A 20610-nucleotide genomic window follows, 5' to 3' on the forward strand; every position below is an offset into this window, starting at 1 on the left:
TCCGCATGTTCTTTTTGACACCTTCTCCCTGACGCTTAGCCATTGCTGCTTTGGCTCTTTAGTTTTAACCATATACTTTTGTAATGCAGGACTAAGCTATGTAGCTAGCTTGCTACATTAAACAGAATGAAAGCTCAGTGAATATGGCTGTAATATCTACAACGTACCCCTTTTCTCGCAAGAAGTTCATATCTATATATTTCTTTCTAAATGGAGAAAGATATAAACTTACAAAAAATAACATTTGTCCTTTTCTTCGCTGAATTTTTTTTTCGTTTGCCCCTTCTATTCAAGAGGTCCTTGCGACCCCCTGTGAAGCTTTTATAGCAATAGTTTGTTGATATTATCTACTATGTATATCCATCTTAAAGCAGAAGCTCAATACAGTCTTGGACCTACAGGCAAGGCTCATTAGGAATAGTTAAGCAGTGGATTTTGTCTTTTTATTTATTTATTAAACTCAGACAACAAATTATATCATCGTCCAACATTAATTTCAGCTACAGTTCATTTGTTTATTTTCAGATTACACGTATTAGTAGAGAGAGAGAGAGAAGGACCGGGTGCAGCAGGTGGAGGGTGGAGATGGTGTGCAGCTGGTGGCTGTAAATTGGGGGACCTTGGTAAATCAAGCACATCACATGATCAGTTTTTTAGTTTTTTCGTGTGTGTGACCATCTCTAATGCACAGCTTTCAAATGTGAATGCACATCTGTGCTTTTAAAACTAGTGCCACAGTAAATCCAGCACTGACTACTTTTTTATATATTTATTTATACACATTTTTGAGGCCTGTAACATTCTCAAAGAAAGCAGTAATATTACAACACACACCCACGGCCATTTCTATGGCAACAGTTGCTATAGTCAAATATCCAGTGAGAAACCACACTGTGTACAAGCAAACATACATACACACCACCACCTACATTCACAAATACATAGAGACTTATCCTGTATATCTAGAGAAGAAATGCAGTGATATCAGGGCCCGTGGCCTGAGAGGCCTGTGCTCCTGTCGTAGAGAGCAGGCCCTGTGTCAAGTTGAGGAACTGTATTATGACTGTGAGTGCAAAAACAGGAAATGACACTGATAAAGACAGAAGGGGGAAGTGACAAAGACCGGAAAATAGAAAATCTACAAAGTACCATTTAGTAGTAATCTCTAATCATCTGTCCTATTTAAACACTGCGTGGTTGGCGGGACCGAAAGAGAATCTGATGGTAATGTCTTTAATGTTACACTGAATGATGAACATAATGCCAACTCACCCGCAGGTTGATCTCCCTCATCCTCTCTTGTCGCAGCTTCGACAGGTTGGCAACTCTGGACATTGTGACAATCTGAAAATAAAATATCCAATATAAGCGTTCGTATACTTCTCTGGATCCCTCAGATTCCTACCAAAGAGGGGAAAAAAGCTCAAAAAAATCTTCCCTCACTGGCCAACTGCAATGTGCTTCTGCTTCTAGTGAAGTGACTGTTCCTGTGAGAAATCTGACTTCTGAATCATCACCGCCCCCTCACACACATGCACACAGTATTCAGCTGTGTGTGAATGCCTGGTATAGATGATTATCTGCTCTTTACTACATCCCAATATGAAACCATTTACAAAATGCTAATATTTTACAGCAGCATTTCATACTGAGAAAAGAAAAGTTTAAGTTAATACACATTTAACAAGACAAAAGCTCAAATTGCAACACATTCATCCAAAAGTATTTAGCTCCTTTTTTTGTAAGAAGGTTATTTACAAACATGTGAGACCTGAAAGGTGAGTGGTCTGTTGTTCAGTCGTTACTATTGAGGGGATTGATTGCAGTTTTTAACAACTGGTAACAGGCACACATTTAAATCATGAGACTTAATTGCTTCTCCTCTCTTTGTTCACATAGCCGACGAATTGTGCTTGTAGTGCATGTTAGTGCATTAGCTCTGCACTGCACTGTTAGCGCTGTTAGCACCGTTAGCTATGAACCGCAGGCTCAACATTGACATGTGGGGAGCCACTGAGAAGCATTGATTAGGACCAGCAATTAGATTCAATGATTCAAGGTCAATTTATTGTCATTATGCAACACAGGGTTGCACAACACAATGCAGTTATAGCCCATTTGCTACACAACAAACCAAAACAGTCGTGCATTCCCATGCATTTTTAAAGTTGTTTAAGTAAACAGCAGCAATAAAACTACTCTCTGGGCAATATGGACCAAAAATCAACATTCAAAATTCAGCATCAGAGAAAAACTGTCCATCAACTTTGACTTTGTTTGGACACCAAGCATCATTGATGTAAACAGAGCCATAAAAGCGACATCCAGCTGTATGAAGGATCATATAAATGTTTGACGAAAGTGCACATTAGATCTCTTCTCGTCCAACCGGAGTCCTGAGCTCTGTCCGTCAAGTGCAACTTGATCCAGGATGCGACGATGGAGCCATGTCTTTGTAAAGACGTGGGACCTCCCGTTGCTGGGTTAGCCTACATTTTCCTATGACCTGATATCATCCAGGAGTCGTTGTTGGAATAGTCTTATCCTAGCTGAGCTGGCTTACATCGCGGCTCTCCTCCCCTCACCTCTGCTTTCAAATGCGCTTGGTCTGGTAGGTTTTGCTGGGGGGTTGGCCATGAGCGGCGATCATCTCATGACTCGTTCCCCTCGAATTAATCCAATCCTTAGATTCCTTCAGAATCCCTTTCTGAAGTTTGATAAGCGTCTTACGCCATAACTGCTACAGTAATACACATGAAAAGACACCAAATTAAAACAAAAATGCAGTAAAATTTGACTATGACTATGGACTAATAACTAAGGTCAGCTATGACTATGAATTACTAGATAAGGTCAGCTATGACTATGAACTGATGAATAAGGTCAGCTATGAGTATGAACTAATAAATAAGGTCAGCTATCAGTATGAACTGATGAATAAGGTCAGTTATGAGTATGAACTAACAAGGTCTGCTATGAGTATGAACAAATGAATACGGTCAGCTATGACTATGAACTAATAACTAAGGTCAGCTATGACTATGAACTGATGAATAAGGTCAGCTATGACTATGAACTGATGAATAAGGTCTGCTATGACTATGAACTAATAACTAAGGTCAGCTATGACTATGAACTAATAAATAAGGTCAGCTATGAGTATGAACAAATTAATATGGTCAGCTATGACTATGAACTAATAAATAAGGTCAGCTATGATTATGAACTAATAAATAAGGTCAGCTATGACTATGAACAAATGAATAAGGTCTGCTATGATTATGAAGTAATAAATAAGGTCTGTAATGACTATAAATTGATGAATAAGGTCAGCTATGAGTATGAACTAATGAATCAGGTCAGCTATGAGTATGAACTGATGAATAAGGTCAGCTATGAGTATGAACTAATGAATACGGTCAGCTATGAGTATGAACAAATGAATACGGTCAGCTATGACTATGAACTAATAGATAAGGTCAGCTATGACTATGAACAAATGAATAAGGTCTGCTATGAGTATGAAGAAATTATTAAGGACTGCTATGTCTGTTAACTAATAAATATTATTACTCCAACTTCCGCCTACAAAGTTGGACACTGTCACACCGACAGAACCTTTTGGTGCTGCATGTAGATAAATACATATTTCTCAATCTGATGAAACATTGTTTGAATATACAACATAAACATAATAGAAACAGCTATCAACAAGTTGTTTACATGATCTTGTTCCATGTTAAAAAGTAAGGTTCATGACCACTGTAGAAAGATCGTAGAAAATTATGAAAGCATAAAAGTATAGCTATTATAACCTGTAACCCTTTTGATTTCAAAGTATAACCAGCACAACATATAGCATGCTTACACTTTTTAGAACCATAATAATGTGAATTGTTTTATTTTATGATAGCTGTGATTTAACATATAAACTGTTTAGAGTTAGACACTTTGTTTAAAATAGTCACTTTACCCCCTTAGAGATGGCCAAAATAATACCCTTTTAGTTACCCAAAATAAGACCCCTTTTTCTGTCTTACCCACTTAGAGGACAGAAGACCCTTTTGCTATCAGAAGATAGCATAAAAAGGAAAGATAGACCCCCCATAAAAGTAGGAATGTCAGAGAGCTGACTGAAGAATACCTCATTACAAAATCAGCGAAGGCTGACAAAGAGGAATGCTAGAATGAGTTCCTGTAGCCACTGTAACTGTTTCATTGAATTGAAATTGTTGTATGTGAATCTTGTGTGAAAAATGTAATAAAAATACAGCCTTACATTTAGTAAGTGACTGAAACCAAAACAGTATTCTGGTCCTTTAAAACAATGTAACCCTCTTCCCCTGTCCGTTAACGGTGCGATAAGATGTGACGACTGAAACATGCAGAGGAGCTTAAGGTAAGTTCCCTGGGTGAAGACTTGGCAGTGTTAGTCATAAATGGTGAGAATGTTCACAATAGGCAATAGTATAGTATAGACGATGTACATAACTATTCGTACTGGGTGTTAGGTTTACATCCTATTGAGAGCGCCTAGGGCATTAGCCGTAAAAGACTTTCAAAAAGACAATTAATTCTGAAATTCTAACGATTTAGCTACGGGGTGAGATAAAAGGCCGAAGGTATTGTTCTGAGACCTCAAGGAGGAACGCATATCCTCGCAGGTGGGACAGCCGACGGAGTAACCACCGTGTTAGGTGCGAACTACTTCCCCGCCTATAAATGGGCAGGAGCCGCTCACGCTACACCACACTAAACTTGGAAGAACAACTTCCCAACTTGGGGAATGGGACCATCTGAGGGGTACCTGAATGCAGCATAACTGCTGACTACATCAAGTCCATTTAGCTCCCAAAATCAGAAGTCATCGCAGACCACACCTGCAGAGAGAAGACAAGATGGCAGCTGTGAGAAATGATGGAACTGTTTGTAATGCTGCCCATTTTACACAGTACTTTAAAAGGGTGTAGATTTAGTTCTCACAGTACAAAGTTTTGATTTACCATCATTATGAATAGAACTTGGCGTACCTCATCCAAATGGTTGTCCAATAATTCATCTCCATGTCCCTCACTTTAAAATGGGACTTGTGACTCAAAAGATTCATCAGAATGAATGATGCCAGTTGAGCTTGTACCAAACACGGTGCAGAACTAAGATATATTTACTCCACATGGTGCCACCTAGTGGAACAACAGAACTGTAACAATTAATAATGGTATTAATAACAAGATTGTCTTATGGTTTAACATAGCCTATACTTTAATAAGCTTGGTTGAAAATACAAAGCCCACTATAGGCTATTTATTGCCCTATAACATTCTGTCAGAATGACATTGTGTTCCTTTGTGACGAGTCTGCGTACAGACAGGAGGTTGAACAGCTGGTCCTCTGGTGTGGTCAGAACAACCTGGAGCTGAACAAGCTCAAAACTGTGGAGATGACAGTGGACTTCAGGAGGAGCCTCCCAACACTCGTTAAATGTTTATACTTACATCTGTTCTACTTTTTTTCCCCGTTTTTTATATATATATATATATGTATATTATTTTATTTTTTTCCTGTTTATTGTAAATTCTGTGTATGTAGCCTACGTGGAGAGCAATGTAAGTCAAATTCCTTGTATGCGTACGCATACATGGCCAATAAAGCTGATTCTGATTATTCAAGTGTGAGATGCATGTTTTAAATAAAGTTTCATTTACAAAAAAGGGGAGGACAAGGAAGAGGGTGGAAGAAGAGAAGATCAGCCATCTTCGTGAGGTCGAAATCTGCAGTGCAGGGGTAATATCTTTAGTATTTATGAATCATAATTTACTCCAGCGTCTACTGAACTCAAGTAACGTTAGTAGCCAAAAACTGAAACTTGCCTCATGTCCATGACGTTTGCAACGGGTTAGCTTTTTACTAGCTCCTCGCTAGCTTACATTGTTACATGGCCAAAATGAGTGTGTGGCTAACGAGGTGACGTTAACGTGACTCACGACTCCCTGCCGAATACAAACGTCTCAAAAGCGATAGCGCCTGAATGAATAAAGTCGCGTTAAGTTGTAAAATATTTCCGTCAGTCTGGGAGCACAGCGCTCCGTAAATATACCGTTTATAACGTTACTCACTGTATACCGTTTCTTCTATTCCACGGTAACGTTACTCACTCTATACTTCTGTGTGCGATACTGTTTGATTTAAGGACACAGTGAAGTGTCGACCTTTATTCTTCCTCTTTAGCGATAACTTTATTGCACAAATCATATTGTACAAACAAGCCAACGTGCCATGAAATGACAAACATAGATAAGTTAAAAAAGCAATGAAAGTTTAAAAAAGAAAATGCATTTAAACAATGGGGGACTTGAGAGGAAAACACCAGATACATATGTGATAGATATTACAATGATTCATGTTTTTTTACATTTACATGTGAAATGTTTTTCTAATAATAATTCAATTCATAATTTACATGATAATAATCATTGTCTTCCTACATGTGTTGTGGGTCTGCAACTATAATTCATTTCTCTTTTTGTAGCACCTCATTAATCCCCTTGATGAAATTCAAGTTTTTTTGTTTTTTTTTACACACACACTTAAGGACAAATACAGCCATAAGCACACACAGGAGCTAGAGACATGCATTGTTGTCAGATGTCAGAGTAATGTCAGCTTCCAGTCCACACTCCGACTGGTCTGTGCTGGACTTACACTGGCAACCTTCGGACTGAGCTACTGGACTATTGTCTTTACAATTGATCTGCTGATTATTTTAGACAGAAAGGAAAAACATCTGATGGAAAGGGGAAAGGTTAATCATTATAATATGAGTGTAATAATGTTAATTTATTGTTCGTAAAAAAGCATGGGCGCCAGCTGAAGTTTCATACAATAAAATAAATACAGTTGACGCCATTAATATGGTGATATTACACATAACGTTTAATCCTTTTGGAATCTAACTTTCTCAGGATGTTTCTGTTTGAGATTCTCTGTTCAGATTAAGTTATTCTCATGTTTGACTTTGACAAAATAATACTTTTCAAAATGCATAAGTACTTTTTTCTCTTCACTGTATCAATTTCAGATGCCAAGACATTGCTCAGCAGGCGGCTGCAAATCTCGAGACAACCGTGCGACTCGTAATGCTGGTATCACCTTTCACAAGTGAGCATTTGTTAGAACGTCAGGGTTGCATGCCTCTAGGATGGAAAGACTTGTTGATTTCTGTTGTATTCACTAGTTACAGAGCCCTTACCACAATGTTTCTTCTGTAATAAATGTAGCTGGTCATTTAATGTAGCTTTCCTCTAGTGTTTAAACAATGAAGCATTAGTCTGTTGATTGAAAAATGATCTTGTGGGAAGCCGTGATAAGCTGCTTGCCAAGTTATGACAAAAAAATGAACTAATGCTACTTACAACAACTCCATAGCTGTGTCAGATTATTAATTCAATGAATAAACATATTAAAAAACACATGGAAACAAGATGTTGTAAACAGTTAGCTCAGGCTTAGAGCAGCAACATAAACATTAAATGTGCTGAATTCAAAATTCACATCTATGGTTAAGGAATTGCCTCCACATGGTGACGACTGAGCACTTTAACACTATATATATATATATATATATCTCTATCAGTGTAATATAATAATATATATATCATATAATAATATTCACTATAATATAATAATATATATATCATATAATAATATTCACTATAATATAAAACACACATATATATATATATATATATATATATATATATATATATATATATATATATATATATATATATATATAAAATTATTTATTTATAACTATATATCCATTTCTCAGCAGGTGCTTCATGTCCCTCACTCCCTAACTGTCCGTGCTGGATCTGTCCCCGTTGTTTTAAAAAGCTAAATAAGTTATTAGCATGACGTCATCCAGCTAGCCAAACCTGTCTGGTGTACAGCTACTAGATAGATAGATAGATAGATAGATAGACTTTATTTCAGACTCAGGGTCCAGAGAGACAAATACATAAAATGACATACACAAACAATAAAAGAACATATGAGACATGTTGGTTTTAACTGCCTGTGGGAAGAATTAACATACGCTAGAGGGTCGGAGGTCCACCCCCCATACTCTTTAATGAGGGGAAACTGGTATAAAGAAGGACCGGGCAACCTGGAACCAAGAAACATGCAGTACACATGCTCCCATTTTTAAAAAGTGCCTGCAGTACAGTTTAGACTCTGAACCACTATAACATGCTCACTGGGGGTCACATCATTAAATACCCATTATGGCATTCATCTTGTGTTTCATAACTGTCATGGATGTTCTTTGTAGTTTTTATGATGTTCTTAAATATCTCCCTTGAATTTGTGTATTGAAGTGACAAACGTGACAACAACAACAAGGAGACAAAATGTTGTTATTTAATGAATAATAATTTGTCATTGTGATGGACAGATTACCAAAAGGAGCAACTCGGAGAAACCTTTGGATCACTAACTCACACCGTGCAGACTCCTGGGATCCTCAGACAGATTTCGTCTACTTCTGCTCCAAACACTTCACCCCAGACAGCTTTGAACTGACTGGATGCAGGTCTGTAGACTCAATCAGTATCAATAGTTTCTGTTATTGACCACGTGTGCTGAATATGAGTCTACTGCTGACGGTGTTTGGATAACAGCCCCTAATGTGTTTGACCTTCTCACTCACAGTGGGATCAGACGACTAAAGGAAGATGCATTTCCTACAGTATTTGATTCCTCTTCAACAACCAAATGCAAAAGACCAGGAACACTGCAGACACAAGAAGACATTCCTGTCAGGTACAGAACTGATACAGAGTCACATTTTGTCATTGGCGATGAGCCGTGTCAGTGACGTACCATTTGCCAACCTCTTGTGTGCTGTCTTGAGACAGGACATAAAAGATTCCGAGCTTGTAAAATGATAGTGAGACATGATTTCATATGACTTGCTATCAAAAGTTATAGACAACAAAAAAAGATTATCTCAGGATTTGTGAGTTTGTGCAAGACTTTAAAATGTTGACATTATTGTTAATTGTTCTGTTCCCAGTTCTGGCATTAGTGACTATATTACTATGATTAGTGAGTATGTTTGCCTTTCAAAGTAAATATATACATTTAATTTTAGATTTTATAATTTTTGTAACTTTTTTTTATAAATTCACGTGAGCTAATAATATAATATAAACTTTATTTTTACAGCACTTTTCTTAACAGTGTTACAAAGTGCTTTACTACAGCCATGCTAGCAGCTAGGTTATACTTAGGCTGATTTGTATTTTGAGCCAAATGCTCACATTGCATTCTAACATGCTCACAATGACAACTTTAACATGCTTTAGCAAGTACAATGTTTACCATGTGCACCATCTTAATTTAGCTTGTTAGCATACTAACAGTTGCTAATTAGCACCAACAATATATAATAATTAGTGCTGGGCAACGATTACAATTTTTAATCGCGATTAATCGCATGATTTGTTTTGCGATAATTTTTTGCGTTATTGAACAAAAGTGCAATAATATTTGGTTTGCAAACACTTTAAACAAATAAGGTTCTCTTTAACATCAGTACTCCCTTTACACAGTAGCAGTTAAAATACAGTTATGATTCTGATAATAGATATTCAGCCGGTGTTCACAACTATATTTTCATGTGTGTAATAAATGCAATTTGAAATATACACCTTGAAAACTGCAAACCTATCTACGTCATGTTTTTTTCCTTTTTTTTATGTGTGATAAATTCTTAGTAGCGATAACTAAATGATATGCTTATTATATATACATATTACAAACAAAAGAACTTTAAAAACTCTAAAAAAATAATTTAAATGAATCATTCCTCGTCTCTCCCCCGTGTGTCATGGTGTGTGTACATCTCACTCAATTCAGGAAACTTGTCAGAATACCCATATTTGATTGGCTGAGCAGCATCACGTGATGTGATTCACAACGCATTGTTTGGGGTTTTTCCTGCACCGCTGAACAAGTGCCGTAAATGCTGGAATAATTCTGCTGCATCACAAATGGTCTTCAAAATAAAATCACATTTTTTATTTATTTTCTTCTGTTGTCAGGTAAAGGTCCGCGACCCACTTCTGGTTAGCGACCCACCAGTTGAGAATCACTGCATTAGATTACATCAGACCTGGGCATTGTACGAACATATAACTGCCAACCATTCCCAGAGGTCTGGTGAAACACCGTTAAAAACGTGGGCCGTGGGTAAACAACACAGAGAAGTTGTCACAGCACATTGTAATTGTGATTCCTGATCATGCTTTTTTTGCTGCCGATACTAATTGATGATCATTGATGATCCATATTATTGTTTGATTATAGCAGCTGGTCTACAGGGCTCCAGACACATTTTTTTGCCACCATCCCAAAAACCATCAAAAATTCTAAATGTTATCCTTTTACTTTACTTTTTTTTTACTTTCCTCATAACAAACCCAATTCAATGATGTATTATAATCTGTTTAGAGCTAGTGTAAACAGGTCATAGTTATTTCTCTGATATATATTTATGTTGTGAAAACATTTCCTTCAAACTACTGGATTTATTCAAGTTTCTCACTAACACTACATTACATGTGAATTTACCTTCGCCCAATACTCATTTTCACCAAACAAAGCCTGAACGCATCATAACGTAACCGAATGGAACGATCGTTCACCTCCTGTCAATCTAAACACGTTTTGGTTGTTTACTATGTAACATTATCAGAGATAGGCAAATAGAAAAGCAATAGTGATGTCCTGATAGCATATTTTACTGAATATTGTTGGATAACGATAGTCAGTAAAACTTTACTTTACACAGCGGTGGTTAACATTAAACTGTAATTAATCCGCGGTTCATGTGCGTGCCGGACCGCGAGGGGGAATCCGTACCGATTACGGATCAACCGTGGTCCGTTACACGACTACCGTATTTTCCGCACTATAAAGCGCACCGGATTATAAGGCGCACCTTCAATGAATGGCCTATTTTAGAACTGTTTTTATATATAGGGCGCACCGGATTATAAGGCGCATAGAATAGAATAGCGTCGTAAGCGTGTCTCTTGAAAGGTGCCATTTTGGGGTCTTTATACACACAAGTGGTGTTGGACTAGGAGTAAGCACAGTACCGGTGTTTACCGCGGTGCGGCTTTGTAGTTTACCAGTTGTACTGAAACATTTTGACAGAGCGCCGTGTACAACCAGTATGGATCAACCAATTAACCAATTGATCCATATATAAGGCGCTCCGGATTACAAGGTGCACTGTCGTTTTTTGAGAAAATTAAAGGCTTTTAAGTGCACCTTATAGTGCGGAAAATACGGTACTTTATTTGATGCATCCAATACCAACCACAGGCCTTATGAGGTAGTAAGAACAGGAGTGTGCTTAATGTTTTCACAAGAAAATTGCATTTCTATCAATTAAATATTACAAGTAATTTTAACCTTAACTTGTTGAACCATATTACCTCCAAAATTTGTTCAAACAAATATCAAATTTACATATGTTCAAATATTTGGAGAAAGACAAGAGTTTTCATGGGGTGTACTGACATTGTGACAAGAGTCACAAAGATAGGATAATGCACAGCAAATTACTCTAATCTTATCAATCAACACCAGTGGATCACCTGCTTTGCAAATTAGAAGGCCTTTCAATGAAAACAGTGCACTATCACTACAACCTTGCATCCAAATGCTTGCCTGAATGACATCGGCATTGTAAATTGCAGTACCTCTCACTCTGGCCACTCTATTATAAACTCCAGTCATTGATGAAGTAGGCCAATATTAAACCTGAAAGACAAATCTTGGAGTGAAAGATTTAGTCTCAACCGAAGTAAAACCAAAATTAACTATTCAAATTTGGACGGTGCAGACAAAGTTCTAGAGGTGATGCTCACATGATTGAAACACTTCATCAAAACATCCAAACTAAGAAATTGGGCAATCCTGTAAAATCCTCTTACTGTAAAACGTGTCTTGTCTTCATTGTTCTGAAAAGCCTCTTGGCTAAATTGTTTGTCCAGTGCTTTAGTCCTGAGTTCACTCAGCTCCACTGATGCTTGATTCAGAACATCTTCCATCTTCTCAAGCTCATCCATAGTCAGGTCTGTCTGGCATCCTGCATCTACAAAGGAGATAAGGGGGAGAAGGATTAGTTCTATAATTTAAAATGTATTTTATTGAATTATGTTACTATTCAAAATTATTGTAACCATAAAATCATTTACAAAAGCCTCCCAAAGCACTGTGTACCTCTACTTGAGAAGAAAACATTGTAGTACTACATTTACCTGACTCAGCAGTGTGTGTACTAGTACATAGAGAGATTGTAACAGACACTTGCTCACACACAGAGGCTACATCCAAACTACTACGTATCCGTTTTAAAACGCATATCTTTTGCTACTTTTACGCCTAGCGTCCACACTACTCCGGAGTTTTAGACACACAAAAACGGAGACGGTGGTGATGCGTCTGTACTCATGATGACTGAGTATATGACATCAGTTGCGAGTGACGTATTCCTTCCTTCCTGGCTGAGGAAGGATTGTAAACAGGACGATGGCATGGGATGGCTCTCTTATAATATGTCCGTAGGCTTACAGCAAGCAGTTCAGTGTCAGTGCTACACAAATGCTTTTTAACGGTGATATGACCAGGATTGAACCATCTGTTGTTAACGAGAATAACAATTTCCCCCACCTTTCTTCTTTTCACTCTCCCTGCAAGTCTTGTCTGCCTGTACCATCAGGAACCGTCTACAGACAGGTCTGGAGTCAGAGATGTCTTCGTTTAGCCATTAACATTCTACATTATGTCCACTGCTTCTGTTATTATTAGTAGTAATCACTTTTCTATTATTATTTCCGCTATTATTATTCTTATTATATGTATGATTTATACCAGGGGTATTCAATTAAAGTTCAGCGAGGTCCATTTAGAGAGAATTTCCTCATGCAAAGGTCCAGAACATCACAATAATGTCTAACTTGTGCTATGATTTAGTCCCATATACATTATATTAAAGTAGCCAACAGTTGTATTAACGTCTGTATGTCGTCAACAACTGACTGTCAAATCAAATAAAGAAATTCAATTGAATAATATCTCAACAATAATGATTATCAGTTTTCAAATTGAACTGGAGGAATTATAAATAAATCATTATCTAATAATTAATCAATGTTCTCTTATTTCAAGTAATATAAGGGCTGCATTTAAGAATACATTAAATAACAGAAAGCTTTTGAAAAATGTGACTCTTCATTTTAGAAATGGCCCTGCAGCTTTAAATTCAGATAATTCTGCGTGAAGTGATGTCAACCAAGAAAACCATGATATTATATTTTTTTCATCTTCTAAAAAGAGAAATTTGTGTGCAGGGATTTTATCCGTGGTTATTAAAACCACTTGTTTCAGCTCTATTCCTCTGATTTATGTCATATGGATTGACTATGTTGTAACTCTGTTATGTTCATTCTGTACACATGACATCTATCACACTTCTGTCCATCCTGAGAGGATCCCTCCTCTTCCTGAGGTTTCTTCCTTTTTTTACTGTCAAGGTTTTTTTGGGGGAAGGTAAAAAATGTATAGAAACATTAAGACAAGACATTACTGATTTAAAACAAGACATTAAAAAAATATATAAAAGATAAAACACAGGCCTAAATGGCTTTATAGTGACAAAAGTACTTTGTTAAAGTGTCGTTTTATTGCCCATTTTTGTTTTTCCACAGTCAGGCCAGCTTGTTTTAGCTTCCTCAGGAAGAAGAGCCTCTGCTGGGCTTTCTTCACCAGGTGGGATGTGTTCAGGGACCAAGTGAGATCTTCAGTAATGTGTAGTCCCAGGTTGTTGTCCGAGCACCACTCAGCCAGATGTTGGACCTCCTGTCTATAGTGCGTCTCGTCGTTGTTGGAGATGAGTCCCACCACAGTGGTGTCGTCGGCAAACTTCGCTATCGTGTTGGAGGAATAGGTGGGGGAGCAGTCCTGGGGGAAGAGGGCCGGGCTGAGCACACAGCCCTGTGGTGCACCAGTGTTCAGGATGGTGGTTGTCGATGTCAGGTTCCCTATCCTGACATTCTGTGGTCTGTTTGAGAGAAAGTCCAGAATCCATGAACAGAGTGAGGTAGAGAGTCCAAGGTTTTTGAGTTTATGCACCAGTTTATGGGGGATGATGGTGTTGAAGGCAGAGCTGAAGTCAACGAAGAGCATTCTGGCGTATGTGTTAGGGTGCTCCAGGTGAGACAGGGCCGTATGAAGTGTGGTGAAGACCGCGTCCTCCGTAGATCTGTTCACTCGGTACGCAAACTGGTGGCTGTCCAGGTCAGCTGGGAGGACGTCCTTGATGTGTATCATCCTCTCGAAGCACTTCATGATCACTGGGGTCAGGGTCTTTTTCGGGACAGGGACAATGGTGATGGATTTGAGGCAGGTGGGGACTGCAGCTTGTTGCAGGGAGAGGTTGGAGATGTTGGTGAACACCTCTGCAAGCTGGTCAGCACAGGTCCTGAGGAGGATCGACATCACCAAAGTGCTCCTCCTTGGGCTGGGTCTTCTCAGCTGTTGCTCCGCTGTGCTGTCTATCAAAGCGGGCGAAGAAGCGGTTCAGAGTGCACTGAACGGAGGTCACTGTCCTGACTGATCTGTGTGGTGCTGCTCTTGTAGCACCATCAATCTGACTCATCACCAGGGCTGTTAGCTAGTCCATCAAATTACCCAGCAATCTCTCCTTTCTCATGGTCATGGGAGTCAATGGCATATCATTACTGCCCTGCATTCTTTTTCCCTCAACAAACTTAATATAATTTAATTGATTAAATTACCTTTTTTAACAAAAGGGAGAACTGAGTCACAATCTGGCACAAAATAAGAACAGACAAAGACATACTCAATAAAGTTCCAAACATTCTCCACACATGACGGACACACAGTGCTGATTATATACAATTGCAATTGCAACATAAACTAGTGCTAATAAGAGTGCTGAAAATTGAATGTATGTATTGCCATATGAAGGAAAAACTAATGGAACAAACAGCTTTTGTCACTTTATGTTCTTTTCTGTAGGAAGAATCCCCGCTCAGGCGACCAGGATAACGCTCAGCAGGGGACAGACAGGTATCGAACTTCAGAAGAACCCACAATTCAGAAATCAGTTGCAGCAGTTGAGGAGAGTAATTTAAACATACCTGCATCTTCTCAAAAGCCGTCAGGTATGGAGCACCTCTCACAGCAAGACTGTAGTCCAACCCCAGCACCAGGGTCTTGTCCCCTCTCCCCATCACGTTACATGAGGCGTTTGCCCCCTCCTCCAGCCTTTTACCTGCCGAAGGAGCACAGCTATGCTCAGCTCTGCCCCTTGCTGTGGAGGAGACGTTACGACCAAGCTATTGACTGCTTGGAGAAGGCTTTACGGCAATTGCATGCCACAAGGCGGAGGGAGAACCGCCTGCGCAGCACTGTGCTGAGGCTCCATGATAAACAGCTGAAGCACACATTACTTGTGTCACAAGATGGTTGTAAAAACAGAGGGAGCTGGACACAATTGGGGGAGAGGAGACGAGACAAAGGTGGCTCTAACCAGGAGGAGAGTGAGATTGATGCTAAATCTGAAGACATAGGGTTGTGTGAGGACAGATATGTGGATCAGACAGAATTTGGGAATCATTTTCTTCTAGCAACTAACAGCTGGTCTGAGGAGGAGAATGGTTACTGCTTTTCCTGTGGAAGAGGACAGGCGCAGGTTGGTGATCAGGTAGCAGGCAGAGTTTCAAAGACTGGGAAAGATGTCCAGCCCACAGTGCACAAGGACTTTCTGCAGATTCAGAGATGTGTTGAAACCAGTACTTGTGGCACAGTTGAAAATGCCAAGGACATACAAATAGTCAGGCTGGAAAGGCCACCTGGGAAAAGTGTAGAAACCAGTGACCCAAATTCCCAAATCCTGCTCCAAACTCAAGGTCATCCACATGTGATCCCTGTGCCTGATGCTCATGAGCAAAGTTTGCAGTGTTTAGACTCTCAGCAGCTGCTCTCTGACAGGTGTGAGGGGCAACATGAAGCTTTGGTTCAGGATCATCACCTGGATCTGCAGCAGCTGTTGTGGATACAGGACAGTTTGGAGGGACAGGTCATTCTGGTGCCTGTCCCTGCTGAAGATGGACCACAAAGGCTTTCGAAGGTGGAGGGAGTTGCTGATGAAGCACAAACCATACTTGTGTCAGAACTGGATCTTAAAGGAGACTTGGGACACATGACGGAGAACAGCGGAGATCTGTCCAGAGTTCAAACAGCCTGTGATGATGAACACAGTGACCAGCATTCCATTATCAACACTACACTGGTGGAAATGGGAGAAGATGTGAGGGAGAAACTTAAAGAACACCTGGAGGGATTTCACCTTCAGCTGAGCACCGAGTTTATAAACTAAGATGTGATTTTGTTACCTCAATGATTCTTGGATGAATATGCTTTGTATTGTGCTGTATAGTATGGTGCTTGGCCTCTGGAATATATGACACCAGACATGGTGTTGTTGTAGATCAGAGGTAGCTAACACGGTGCCTGCGGGCACCCTGTCGCCCCAGGGACCACGTGAGTCGCCTGCAAGGCATGTTCTAAAAATAGCACTAGTCACCATGGAGCTCCGTCTAAAATTGTAGTTGCTGTTGTTTTTTAATCAAAAACGCTTGCATTAGTGTAGATTTTAAAATGACAATATTTCTTGTCATAAGAGAGTTGGGTACCCGGAGGCGCACGGCGGACAGCCAGGACGAGGCCGCCGCACCGCACTAGGTTTTCAGGTTCCGAATCGCGGGCGCTTCCCGTTGGCGCCAGACGCGCGCCGCGAGCGCACCCCGTCGTCAGGTCCGTAAATCCTCAGAACAGTCCGCGGGGCAACAACTCAGGGGTGGCGGGGGTAGAGGCGAGGCAACGCAATCCGACCGAAAAGGCCCAGATAGAGGTTTGAACGCGGGCGCCCGGAGACGCTCGCGCGCCTAGGAGGGTTGGATCCCCCGCTCGGCTATAGACGAGACAAAGGTGACCCAGACTTCGCAAAATGTCTACATTACCACTGCATCATTCACCAGCAGGCGCTATGTGCAAAAGTAACCGGCTTTAATCGTGTGATGATACAAAAATATCAGAGATGTGATACCTCTGACTTTCTAATGTTGAAACAGATTAACAGAAATAAAAGTTGCATGTTTAAATATATATGTGTAGATACCATCATTGTTGTGGAAATAATTCTTAATAATTATTGTGAGGAATAATTAACTGACATGTGATCAAACTGTCTCTTCACATATAGTATTATTATTATTAAGGTGATCTGTGCAACTTTGTTATTCAGGAAGTTTGTATCAAATAAGTAGCCCTTCGTACTACTCGGTACCCTTGAAGTAGCTCTCTGTTTAAAAAAGGTTGGTGACCCCTGTTGTAGAGCAACAAACATTGAAGTTAGGCAATTAAGTTACAATCTCGAAGATCTCTGTTTCAATCTCTTTGGCAATTGCAGGTGTGTTTTGAGATCTCACTTCCCAGAGTGCACCGCTTGTGATTTTGTCCAAAGTTGCCACAGACACCCAGTTCATCTTACTGCAAATGCAAGGGATTTTATCAGTAGGCCACAGGGACTTAAGACACAATTATGAAATGAAAATCTTTGAGATTATTACTTTCAGACATATTCAGTGCTTAGTCACTTCAGAGAAGTGCTTTTATGTGCTGTGCCAAACCAGCAGTGAACATATCTATTAACAAGTGTGTATATGAAAGCCTGATTCATCTATGTACCATGGAGCTCCATTGTTGTGCAAAAACTATTAAAAACACATCAATGAGCCTCACTGTTGCATTGGGTGACAAAATGAAACTATGTATTTGTAAATTGTAAATATGTATTTATTCAGTAGGAGCCAATGGGGTAGGAGTTGAAACAGACCGGGTGGAGAAGTCAGAAAGTAAACTTTCAAACACATTCAATTCAATTCATTCATTTGTATAACCCAATATCACAAATCTTCCTCAGAGGGCTTTACAGTATGTACAACATGCGACATCCTCAGTCCCAGGACCCTCACATCAGAACAGGAACCCCCCCCCCAAATGGAAGAAACCTTAGAGAGAGCAACAGAGGAGGATCCTCTCTCAGGATGGACAGAAGTGTGATAGATGCCATGTCTACAGAATGAACAACATAACAGAGTTACAACACATTCAATGCATATGATATAAATTATTAATATAATGAGAGTAGTAACTGCAGTAGTACTATTAATAGCAGAAATAATACTATAAATATAATGACTACTAATAATAACAGCAGCATTTAATAGAATAAAAATGACAATTAAAGTAGTACAAGTAAAACATTGTTGGTTTTGGACTTCTCATAGGATTTGTTGACAATTAGAAAAATTATTATTTAATGTGTAAATCAAAAATATTTTGAAAACTGATTTAATTGGGAAAAATAAAACAACTGAATAATTCTTAAGTGAAATGACAAACATGAAGGTAAATCTGATGTTGAAATAAAGGGTTAATTGCAATTTTGACTTATTTTTTCAGTTTCCCTCGTATTTTTAAAATGTCCACTGTGTTAGGAAGTGCAACCGTATGTTCTCAGAATTGTGCAGGAGCAATGTATTGTATAGTTCATATAGAGCAGTGAAAACTTTGTAGATGTGTCTATCATGTCAGGGAATAGAAAGTGTTAGATCGAATAAATGTTATCATCCACCTAAGAAAAGCAAAGTGGATGTAATGTTGGACAACTTGTACTTTTCTAGATGCTAAATCACTTTCAAAGCACTTAAAGAAAACATTTGCTCATGCAAAATAGTTGATGGTCAAATAGATGACCAGAATTCAGCTGCTGGGTTCAGCTGGCACTGAAATGTAATGTAAGTGTTTCTCTGTGAAGTCATTTATGCAACTACATTTTTTGCATTCACTATCCCTTGTGAAATTTGACAAATTAATAACTAATAAATGTGTTTGTGTGCACTGTCTAAATTGTTGTGCTGGTGAAGTGATGGCATCTAGTGGCCAACCCACTACAGGTCACGGTTAAGTCAAGAAAAAGTACTGTTTGGAATGAGGATACAGCATGAGGACAGGACCTAAAGAAACGCATCAACCGTGATATCATCTTTCTGAACTAAATAATACATTATATTATCATTTCCATGACCTGTCTGAAAAGTCTTTGTCTTGTTGGAAGGATCTTACCAGAAATTAGAAAACCTTTTGTAGATATCTAATACCTCAAAAGAAATGAATTATTAAGATACACACCTGCTGCTGTTAACAATATACATACAATAGATTATATTGATATACTAAGGGAAATTCCCAACAGAAAAGCCTAAAAATTGCTGGGGGGAAATAACTACAATGTTTTTAGGATTTAAATAATTCAAATTGTCACTCTTGCAGCGAGGAAAAGTTACTACTCCTTCCTGAAATCCTTTTCCTGATATATACAGAATCTTCGTCATGTGGAAGCACACACAGATGTAAAGCAAGCATTAACCATAGATAGATGCATGGATAGATAGGTCCTGTATCGCCCAAATGGGGAAATTGGACTTGGACTCCGCGAAGCTGCAACCGCACACCACATGAGCAAATAAAAGATATTAAGTCCTGCTGACTTTTGTACTGATGTTTTTCTTGTTCAATCACTTGTAACACTCTGCTTCTTTAAATCATTCAGGTCAACCTGTGTAATTCTTATTCCACAGCTGCTTGGCCTGTGATTACCACTTACAGAACCCTACAGCATATATGTCACAGCTAAATTCACTGACTTTACACATCAAGACGTGTACTCAGTGTACTCCCACCCAGCCAGGGAAAACAGCTGTATGGCCTCTGTGGAGGAGCTGGTGATGTCGTCTGAGTTATCTCAGCTTGAATGAATAAAAGAAATGCCTGCAAATGTGGAGTTTCAAAGATGTGGGTGTTTACTAGGCATGCAGGGAGGGTCCAACTGAGATGCATTATGGGAACTGATTCAGTGTTTCTGGAATTTAACTCACAGCGACTCCTGTGACAATAATGTATAAAAGTTATAAAATTACATTTGTTGTGAATCTTTAGCATTTCAGAGAAATGAAAGGCCAACCTAGCAAGTTTGATCCCCAAAAGTTCTTCTGGAAATTGTGTTTTTGGGACTTGCAGGGAGCACTTTATAATATCATGGGATCTGAATGTTCATTGTGTGGTTGTGCATTCATGCTTGTGTGCGTGTCCAACAGCTCAGCGCAGTAATCCAGTGGCAAAATGATTGGCTGATGGTCTCACACTGAAACAATCCACTGTAGTTTATTTTACTGGGTGTGGCTTTTCCCTTTCCAGTGAGACACTCAAGGATCTGGATGAGAAGGTGGGGTGGGCAAAATAATCATCATAGTTTCAGAAGACTGATTTTATTTAAAACGTTCCCAACAACATAACAGCCTCACATAAAGTCTGCATACAAAGGTAACGTATCTAAGGAAGCTGGTGTCGCATTGACGGTTGGCAGTGAAGAGGTTAACACTG

General features: G+C 39.1%; 2 protein-coding genes across 4 annotated transcripts in view; one reads left to right on the plus strand and one right to left on the minus strand.

Moving 5' to 3' along the window:
* Positions 1-1492, minus strand: part of arhgef2a (Rho guanine nucleotide exchange factor (GEF) 2a) — a 60633-nt gene extending 59141 nt beyond the window's left edge. For all 3 annotated transcript variants that reach the window (XM_076105684.1, XM_076105686.1, XM_076105683.1), the window contains exon 1: positions 1273-1492. In XM_076105684.1, the coding sequence (XP_075961799.1) occupies positions 1273-1335 (63 nt within the window). In that variant the 5' untranslated portion in view covers positions 1336-1492. The remainder of the gene's footprint in view (positions 1-1272) is intronic.
* A 4201-nt stretch (positions 1493-5693) lies between these two features.
* thap7 (THAP domain containing 7) lies at positions 5694-17271 on the plus strand. Its single transcript, XM_076105694.1, has 5 exons — positions 5694-5784; positions 7079-7158; positions 8459-8596; positions 8716-8826; positions 15121-17271. Exons 2-5 carry the CDS (start codon positions 7079-7081, stop codon positions 16481-16483), a joined length of 1692 nt encoding a protein of 563 aa, XP_075961809.1. The 5' UTR covers positions 5694-5784; the 3' UTR covers positions 16484-17271.
* Positions 17272-20610: the final 3339 nt, after the last annotated feature.

This window comes from Anarhichas minor, unplaced genomic scaffold (genome assembly GCF_050575085.1).
Source record: "Anarhichas minor isolate MPS153535 unplaced genomic scaffold, ASM5057508v1 ptg000033l, whole genome shotgun sequence".
Lineage (NCBI taxonomy): Eukaryota > Metazoa > Chordata > Actinopteri > Perciformes > Anarhichadidae > Anarhichas > Anarhichas minor.